This window comes from Penaeus vannamei, chromosome 7, assembly GCF_042767895.1.
Source record: "Penaeus vannamei isolate JL-2024 chromosome 7, ASM4276789v1, whole genome shotgun sequence".
In the NCBI taxonomy this organism is placed as follows: Eukaryota; Metazoa; Arthropoda; class Malacostraca; order Decapoda; family Penaeidae; genus Penaeus; species Penaeus vannamei.
In genome coordinates, this window is record NC_091555.1 from 19,188,421 (window position 1) to 19,198,420 (window position 10,000).

The 10,000-nt window shown below is 46.6% G+C and overlaps 1 protein-coding gene across 16 annotated transcripts in view; it reads left to right on the forward strand.

Annotated features, from left to right (window-relative positions):
• The window catches only part of LOC113812565 (protein sickie), a 165,477-nt gene that overhangs the window by 94,636 nt on the left and 60,841 nt on the right, over positions 1 to 10,000 (forward strand). For all 16 annotated transcript variants that reach the window (XM_070123585.1, XM_070123598.1, XM_070123588.1 and 13 more), the window contains one exon: positions 3,087 to 3,216. In XM_070123585.1, the coding sequence (XP_069979686.1) occupies positions 3,087 to 3,216 (130 nt within the window). The remainder of the gene's footprint in view (positions 1 to 3,086; positions 3,217 to 10,000) is intronic.

Here is a 10,000-nt window from a genome sequence, read left to right on the forward strand (position 1 = left end):
GCATCGCCAACAATGCGATTTGTTGTAGTATTCGAGTGTGTGTGTGTATGTACATATGTATACATATATATGTATATGTATGAGATCCCTTTCGCTACCATAACAAGATAAACGGTACCAACATTCAGCCTTCCTTTTCCTTCTCCGCATTCCATTCATGGTTCTTTTGCGCCAAGAGTTCATAGTAAGGTCACGTGAAGGTCACGCCCCGTCTAACAGGCCTCTCCTTTTAGCCTTTCCCAGGTTGTAAAAGTTCAAGTACCTTAAAGGGTGTAAAAGCGTGGAAGGCAAGGAAGCCGCACCTCAGGCTGGGCGGATGGGCTGCGCTTCGGGTCAACAACAGACTCCCTGGACGATTCTCAGAAGAGACAGGAGGTCGCGAGGCTTTGTCCCAGTGTCAACACCGGTCCTTCTCTCTCTGTCTCTCTCTCTATCTCTGTCTCTCTCTCTCCCTCTCCCTCTCCCTCTCCCTCTCCCTCTCCCTCCTCCTCTCTCCCTCTCTCCCTCCCTCCCTCACCTCCCTCCCGCAGCTGCGCTCCTCTCTCTCTCTCTCTCTCTCTCTCTCTCTCTCTCTCTCTCTCTCTCTCTCTCTCTCTCTCTCTCTCTCTCTCTCTCTCTCTCTCTCTCTCTCTCTCTCTCTCTCTCTCTCTCTCTCTCTCTCTCTCTCTCTCTCTCTCTCTCTCTCTCTCTCCCTCTCCTCCCTCTCTCCCTCTCTCCCTCTCTCCTCCCTCCCTCTCTCTCTCTCTCTCTCTCTCTCTCTCTCTCTCTCTCTCTCTCTCTCTCTCTCTCTCTCTCTCTCTCTCTCTCTCTCTCTCTCTCTCTCTCTCCCTCTCTCTCTCTCTCTTTTTTTCTCACATTCATTCTCTCTCTCACTCACTCATCTGTTTTTTCTCTCTCCTCTTTTCTCTATCGCTCTCTTTCTCTCCCTCTCTCTCTCTCTCTCTCTCTCTCTCTCTCTCTCTCTCTCTCTCTCTCTCTCTCTCTCTCTCTCTCTCTCTCTCTCATCTGTTTCTCTCTCTCTCCTCTCTCTCTATCGCTTATCTATTTTTCTCACATTCTCTTTCTCTCATCTGTTCTCTCTCTCTCTCTCTCTCTCTCTCTCTCTCTCTCTCTCTCTCTCTCTCTCTCTCTCTCTCTCTCTCTCTCTCTCTCTCTCTCTCTCTCTCTCTCTCTCTCTCTCTCTCCTATTCTGTTATTCACCCACTCGCACATTTTCCTACCTCGAGAACGGCTGGACGATCCTAGACAAACAGCGCCAGAGAGACTGTCCGTGGCACCCGCCATACGTCATGGTAAACAGCATCCTCGAGCAGCAGTAAAAACAAGTCGTGAATATTCTCTGAAATAACAGAGCGAAGGGAGGACGCCCTTTTGGAACAAAGCGCTTACGCCACACCCATACACAAACAAAAACCGTGACGCACGCACAAAGAGAAAGAGAAATGGAAAAAAAGAGAGAGGGAATGATATGTTTACAAGCATAATGTGTAATGATTTTGTGGTAGTTTTTTGTTGTCTGATGTCAGCTGACACGATCATTAATGAATATTCATTTTCTCTGGGAATCTGGAGAATTATCGACGACCGTCAGCTGTTTCCAGGGTTCGGTCACGTCATTTAACGATCAGCTGTTACATTACACACCGCAAGCATCCTCGGGACAGTCGGAAATCTGCGCTCCATCTCCCCCTCTTCCGCCTCTCTCCCCTTCATCGTTGTTCCGTCTGTTGTTCCTTCCATTCAGCTGTGACCTCTTTCGCTGTCACCCTTTTCTTCGCCAAGTGACCCGCGGGCCCCCTTCACTAGCCTCTTCTAACCTTTCAAGATCTTATCTTCCCTTGAGCTTTCCGTTCTCTCCGCATGCTTCTCAACGTTATCGGCTGTGCCTCTCCACTTCTCCCATTCTTTCTCTCGTTCTCGCATCCCTCCCTCCCCTTGCTCTTCTTTATCCAAATCTTACATCTACTTGTTAGAAGTTTGTGTAGGCATCTGTGTCAGCTCCGTAACTCCTTCTCATCGGCGTCAGTCACGTGGCCATTGTATGGAAATATCAGCAGCCTTGTTCTTCCCACGGCGACTCGGCTGTCGTGACGGACCTGTCGCCTCCCGGTCTAGAAAGTAGATGTAAATATATTTTATTGTCTCAGGCGTGGCTGTTTTTGTTGCATGTTTTCTAATGGCGCAAACTCTTCGCTCCACTTTTGATTTTGTTTTTTCTTTCTTTTCACTCTGTACATACCGACCAGTAGACGAAATCAAACCCACGTATATATGTGTATGTGTTTCTTTTATCATTTACTTTGGTCATTGATTTTATTGGGAGTCACTTGCCCTACCCGACTCAATATCCGTTAGTTAATCGACGCAGGACAACCGCACGAGTTTTCCGGTCGACCGCCAGATGTCCGAATTGTATTCGTCTGGGCAGCCTTTCCGCATCACAGAATCCCCCGGCCCAGGGATCGATTATTTGGGAAGTCGATGCTGGCCTCTGACGCTGGCTGTCGCACTTTCGCTATTGGTATTCTGCAGTTTTACTTTTGTTTTACACTGAATATTGAGCATCGCGATGGCGAGTTGCTGAAAAGGGAAAATGAAACTCGAGGAAATTTATGCGTAATGATTTTCGAAGTCGGGCGAAGGACGCTGGGGCGCAGAGGCCTCCATAATTGATTACCGGACCCATGTTTACAAATCGTTTGCCGCGACGCGTGACAGAGTGTCGACTGGGAAGTCTTTCCCAGTGTACTTGTGCCGTTGGGACGTAATCTCGTTTGATATCACATAGGCCCTATAGAGAGTAAAATGGTTGTTGCACTATATATTCACTGAGTCTATCCGGTAAATGGGAAGACATTGTTTTCTGGGTAAATTATTGGATAGAACATTGTCCAGTGTGTTTCTATAGTAATGCGGTATGGTATTATATATTCTGTATTGCACACATATTAAACTTTTCAAAATAACTCATTATAAGTTAAATATGTTGAAGCTCATAGCGTCTTATTGTGAATAGCCAAGTATCCCCTGCATTCACAGATACGCTTCCCATTTCCTGAGACTGACTTCCCGTTTTCTTTCACCAGGTTCCCAGTTGAAGACCGTCGCCTCGGCGAGCAGCAGCCGCTCCACCTCTCCGGCCAACGGCAGTGCTTCCTTCATCCCGCAGCCCAGGAGCCACAGCGGCCGTGCATCGCTCAACGAGAAGCACTCCAAGTAAGTGCCACACCCCCTTTAAGCTCCCTCATGACATTACCTAGGTCAGGTGTCAAGGAGTGCCGCATTATCGGCCCGGTGGCTCTAGAGATGAGAGTGGGATAGTGCAGCAAGCACAGTGATAGGAGGACAATGATAGCAGCCAGGAGAGAAGGGAATCTGCCAGGGAGGACAGTGAGATGTGGCAGGTATGTGGCAATGGGAGATGGCGATGCTTGCGGTAGTGATGTGATAATAGCCAATAGTGAAAAGGAGAAGGAACGGAGGTTGAAGAATATACAGGAAATGACATCCACTGAAAATATTAGTAGGTTCATCAGAGAGGGAATCATTAAAAAAAACGAGTATGAATGATTGTGTGTGTGTGTGTGTGTGTGTGTGTGTGTGTGTGTGTGTGTGTGTGTGTGTGTGTGTGTGTGTGTGTGTGTGTGTGTGTGTGTGTGTATGTGTATGTGTGTGTGTGTGTGTGTGTGTGTGTGTGTGTGTGTGTGTGTGTGTGTGTGTGTGTGTGTGTGTGTGTGTGTGTGTGTGTGTGTGTGTGTGAGTTTGTCTGTTCATCTGCCTGGGATGTGATGTGTCTACGTGGTGCTTTATCATCTTTGAAGAGCAGGAAATGTCAGCATAGAGGGATTCGGCGCACGGGAAAAGAGCTGACAGATTGAGTCTCTGGAATCCCGGCGCCAAAGACTCCCTCTGAGGATTTAACTCGCTCATCCCGGCGACGTTTTTCGGATAAGGGGCAAGAAAGTGACTCAGTCCTACCTCTATTATATCCTTTGGTAATGTCACTCGTAACTCTAGTACCAGTGGGTTTGCACAGGGTTAAGAGGTAACTGTACCCTGGGGCGTCATCAAAAGCCTCGTTAATGATAGCTTGCAGTTGTCATTCATTTAACTCATGAGTGTGATTTATGAAATGTCCAACTAATGGGGAAATCATGGGTAGCATTAATCGAATGGCAAAACGTAATGACTGTTATTTTTTTTTTAATTAGGGGAGGTGGAGGAGATAAATGGGGCTAAAGGGGGAGGGGTGAATTATAAAGATACATGTTTATCAACACCTAAAATTAGCTTTGATTGAAGGAGGTCGTTAATGGACGATACAACATCTCTTGTATAGAGAGCACATCTAGCTGAAGCGAACACACAAGTGTATGTTAAAGTTACGGTTTTAGTCGAATCAACATCGTTAAAATCGTAATTTGAAGTGTTTTAATATGCAAAACCACTATACAAAAAGCGAAGACCTTTGAAAGAGCGTCTGCACATCATGTTTGGTCTTGTGCATGACGTACGGACCACATGCTGGGGATGTCATCATGCGGCTTCATCAACAGGTACCTGACACAGTTACCCATCTTCGCCATGACTCGCTTGAGCTAAGTATAGTTGGTCATGCAGTCATTCATATTTGGCGGATTATGTTGCAGTCACTCAATCTAAGTAAGGAGAGCAGAAGAGAAAGTGAAGAAGAGGAGAGCAAAGAGAGAGTGAGTAAGTAGATGAGTGAGTAAGTGGGTGGGTGAGTGAGTGAGGAGTGAGTGAGTGAGTGAGTGAGTGAGTGAGTGAGTGAGGGAGGGAGGGGGTGAGGGAATAAGTAAGCGAGTAAGTGAATGAGAGGCAGACAGGCAGGCAGAGAAAGAACGAGATCGAAAGAGGAGGACAGACAAACAGATTGTGAAAGAGGTGAAAATTGAGAGATATTCCATCATTATATGGCCCCCTTTATGGGCAAGAATTAAAGAAATTGTAAAGGAAAGGTTTTAGAAAGTTGGGCACACAGGAGAGAGAGCAAAGTATCACGCATGGAGAAAACGGGAGAGAAGACAAGGTGTAAAAGGTTTCCTTGCAAGGGTGATGCTGCGAGTTGATTTTCATGTCGAGGTTACTTAGGGTGATAGGATGAGGTTGGGACTGACTTGGGGGGGGGGTAGCTTCAGTGGTTAGGATGAGGGAGGATAAGGGTGAGGCCTGTGGTTGCTAGGGAGATCTGTTAAAAGCCGGCACTTTAATCTCATATGTATTGGTAGACTTGTGGATAGAAGTGGGGACAATTCATGCTGTTTATGTGCAGAAAAATATATGAGTTTGCTTTTAACATTGTAAGTCGAAAGAGTTTTAATGATATGGAGGGAAGGGAGTGTCAGTCATAGTAATTAGGCCTAGAGAGAACGAAAGGAACCAGGCAGTAATTGTGTGTGTGTGTGTGTGTGTGTGTGTGTGTGTGTGTGTGTGTGTGTGTGTGTGTGTGTGTGTGTGTGTGTGTGTGTGTGTGTGTGTGTGTGTATGTGTGTGTGTGTGTGTGTGTGGAGAAAGCGTTAGGGGGAGGGGATGGCGGCAGGGACACTAGAAAGGCCTGGCACTGGTTCCATGAAAGAGCACATTGAGAGTGCCACTGTGTGCAGACCCCTTGCGTTCGCCGCGATACCACCTACTGTCCTGCAAGTCACAGCCTGGTATTTTTATGCGAATTTTTAATTTCGTTCAGTTGCCGTTTTCATTCCGTTCATTAATTCGCTATATACGGAACGCGGTGTGTATATTACTTTTCTTTTCTTATATGAATAATTATATAACTTGTTAGCAAAGTTGAGAATGCAGTCTCCTTTAATTCGTTTGCGTGTAAGAAATGCTCCGCTCTTATAAAGCGGACGCAATGCATGGTGATTGGAGGTGTACCATACAACACATACAAACCTGTTACAGGTTCTAGCCCACACGCTGGTCCACACCCTGTTTATTAGCTGCACCGACAACTCCTTTAGGTGAGTCACCCCTTGAGTGGGCGGCCGGGGTCAGAGAAAACGCCTTTGGTCGGGGTCGCTATGATGTTTACCAACTTTTATCTTAAATGATGCTTTTTCACGATGCAGAGTAGGATCTTCTTATCTCATTATCGTCTGTTGTTTGGGATTATGCGTGGGAAGATTATCTAGCCAGCTCTGCGAAATCGACGGCTTTCCCTAGGTTTAATGCGAATTCAAAATCTTTCTTTAAATGTTCAAAACGGCATACCTCTGCTTCTTCCAAATATGGTCTACCCGACAATTGCCTGCATTGGGTATACACCAGCAACCTCAATTAATGCTAAATAGAATTTGAGAATAAACTAGTTAGCCTGGCTCAATACCTACGATTTTTTTCACACGAACTTAGGTTGCTGAAGAGACTGAAAATTGTCGGGTGAAAACAAAAACATCTTAGAATTAGCCCTAAAAGGACCCTCGAGAACCTCTTTGTCAGTGTTTACTGTTTATCTTGAAGGTCACGAGGTCAGGGCAAGGAGGACAGAGTGAGGGGGGGATAGAAGACCAATTTGTAAATGATTGTATTTTTCGTAGGGTTACATTTTGCGTAAATTAGCCGTCCTATTAAACGAGGCTGGGGGAGAATAGGGGAGCCGAGGAGGTTAGTTAAAGGAAATAAAGGAATAGATAGAAAATGAAAGGGGATATTGGCTGTTATCTCCAGAGCATACGTGTCGCGGTCGCCCGTTCAAGGTGCATTCACATCCCTTGGCGCGGCGAAGGGAGGTGGCAGTTCCGCCATATTTCAATGTTTTGTCAGCTTCTTGCACGGGAGATGCCGCGACTGGTGCATTGCTTGTGGGAACATCTTCCTTATCCACGCGAGAGGCTTCCGAGGGAAAGGGAGAGCGCAGGAGCCGGCCGTGGCAGGGAGGCGAGCGATTGGTTATTTATCCCCGCCAGACACATTCGTCGGGTGGGTAGTAAACGAAGCCGCGCTGGCCATATCCATGTTGCAGCCTCGCCCATTGATACCCCTTCCTCCCCCCCCCCCTTTCCCTGCTCCCATCAGGCGCTCTGGCAGGGGATCCGCCCCCGCACCCGCACGCCTTCGCGCCCACGTGCGGCTTACAGTGTGGGCGGCGGCCTTCGCTGAATATGGCGACGGGAGTTTAGTTGGTATTCTTCGGTCGTTCCGCAAGTCGTTTTCACTCGCAGACGGCAGCGTGGCAGGCGATGATGGCGCTGTTGTGACGGGAAACTTTTGCGTGTCGGATTTTTTGTTATCAGGGACTACGATGGATTTTTCCCTTTATTAGGATAAGGAATTTTATCAATGAAGGGTTTAGTGTGGCTGCTGAGAATGATCTGAGGATGAGGAGTCTTAGAATTTAAAATTTTGATACATCTTGCATATTTTCCTTAATTATTTGGCGTAATAAAACAAATGACTAATTAGTTTTTTATACATGGAGAATTAAGGATAGTAAACAACTCAGAACAATATGCGACTATGTTCCTGCTCTATAACCCAGCCAGGGTTGTTTTTGGTAAACAGATTCACAAAAATAGACAGCATGCAGTCGGTATCGTCTTAGTGGTGGAGAGAGAAGCTGTCTAAGGAGGGAGAAGTAGATAGCAACAGCACCGGGTCTTCACTACGAGCTGGCGATCGGTAGTCAGGGGCTCTCAGGGTGAGTGCTGTTTGCTAAGCCGAGGGACAGCAGAGTTCGATAAGTGTGGCTCTTGATAGACGGCTGTTAGAGCGGCCGGGGGAAGTGGGAGGGTCAGTTAGGCGTTTGGTGGAGGGAGGCGGGGCGGGCGGCGGAGACACTTGGCCGTCGGCGTGTGAGGTCGTGGCGGTTGTTCCCTTTTGTCCGGTTTGTTTGCAAGGTCGGTGCTTGTTGATTTGAAGTGGACGTTGTCATTTTGTTCGCGAGAAATCTCTTTCTCTCTCTTTCTTGCTCTCTCTCTCTCTCTCTCTCTCTCTCTCTCTCTCTCTCTCTCTCTCTCTCTCTCTCTCTCTCTCTCTCTCTCTCTCTCTCTCTCTCTCTCTCTCTCTCTCTCTCTCTCTCTCTTTCTCTCTGTGTTTGTCTGCGCGCGCACGTGTGTGTATGTATGTGTATATATAGTTCATACTCAAAGTCACAGTGTAAATGTGTTCACTTTCTAACGCTTTTCCAGTCCCGGTTTCACTCCTTTTAGGCTTGTTCATTCATGCCTCCTGCAACCTCTGCTCCATTCACGGCTTCCATTGTCTCGGATTAAAGCCAATCGACCCGTATTTGTGAATGGTCTCCTCCCTTATTCTCCCCCCCCCCGTCTCTCCCTCTCCTCTCCCCTTCCCCTGTTAACGGCGGCGAAGAAATAGGGTAATGAGGTAATTCGCTTTGCAATTTACCCTGAGGTCTCTTCTGGGGTCCACCCTGGGGTCTCCCTGGGGTCTGCGAATTGGAGGGTGTAGGTGGGAAGAAGCTACGTGTGTGTGATCTTCGAAAATTGGCCATAATCATGATGCGGGAACTTGTTGCGAGAAGCAGGTTTTAAGTGCATGTTTTTGCCCAGGGATTTCTCGCTCCTTTCCTTCGCTCTTTCTTCTCTTCTTGTCTCTTTCTTTCTTAGTCCTCTTATGTGTGTGTATATATATATATTCTTTCTTTATCTTTCTTTTAGATAGCCTTTTCTTCTTTCCTTTAACCTTCCTCATACTTTCGGTCACGCCTTATCGCCTGCTTCGTCGTCTTATCTCTTTCTTTTCTTCCATTCCCTCTCTCTCTCTCTCTCTCTCTCTCTCTCTCTCTCTCTCTCTCTCTCTCTCTCTCTCTCTCTCTCTCTCTCTCTCTCTCTCTCTCCTCTCTCCCTCTCTCCCTCTCCCTCTCCCTCTCCCTCTCCCCTTTTCCCTTTCCCTTTCCCTTTCCCTTTCCCTTTCCCTTTCCCTTACCCTTTCCCTTTCCCTTTCCCTTTCCCTTTCCCTCTCCCTTCCCTCCCTCCCCCCTCTTCTTCTTCTTCTTCTTCTTCTTCTTCTTCTTCTTCTTCTTCTTCTTCTTCTTCTTCTTCTTCTTCTTCTTCTTCTTCTTCTTCTTCTTCTTCTATTTCTTCCTCCTCATCCTCCTCTCCTTCCTCACTATCATATTTTCTTTTATTCTTCTTCTTCTTCTTTTTACCTGGTAGGCATATTACAAATACCTGTTCTGAATGCGCCCCGACCGCTCCCTCTCGGGATGCTCCGAGACGACTGCATTCAGACGCCCACGGAAGGGTCATTGTCGTTATCAGAATGCTGTGGTATTATTACGACGATTCTTTGGAATTTCGTCCGGATTGGATTAGCTGGTTCACGATCTGATTGGCTATTCCATGGTGACGTTGCGGGGTTGAGTGTAATCATTTTGGTATCAAACAAATGCAGTCTTATTCTAGGCAATGTTGTTATCGTCACTGGCATTGCTTTATCGATTGTTTTCACTTGGCTTTTGTACTAAATTATCATCGATGATTAAAGTTGATGTTATCTTTATTAATGCCATTGATAATGCCATTTTCGTTGTGATTGTCATTCAAATTATTATTGTCCTCACTTTACCCTCCCTTCGCATGGGTGAATCTGGCCGTGGCATTAAGAAAAGAACGAGCTACGCAGCATTATCATCTCAACCGGTTTGAGATGGCCAGATAAGGGGTGACTTTGTTAGATCTTTCTCCAAGTATTATTATGTGTCCGATTTTTCTCCTTTCTTTATAATCTTTCACGGGAGAGCGGATGTTTTTAGCTAATGTGCAGCGGAATTTGCTAAATCATGGACGCTTGGAGCCAGTGGGTTTTGGGGCTTCTGAGAAATGTTTGCTTCTTATGCTTCATGTGATTCTTTGTATTTGTTTGCATGGGAAGGAGTTTGCTGCATGAGGGAATACACGTGTTTGCATTTCTGTATGTTTACGTGCGTGCGTGCACACATGCGGCGGGTGTGCGAGTAAAGGTGAATAAGAAACGAACAAAATAAAGTGTAAAAAGGCAAGCCGAATCCAAAGCCAGG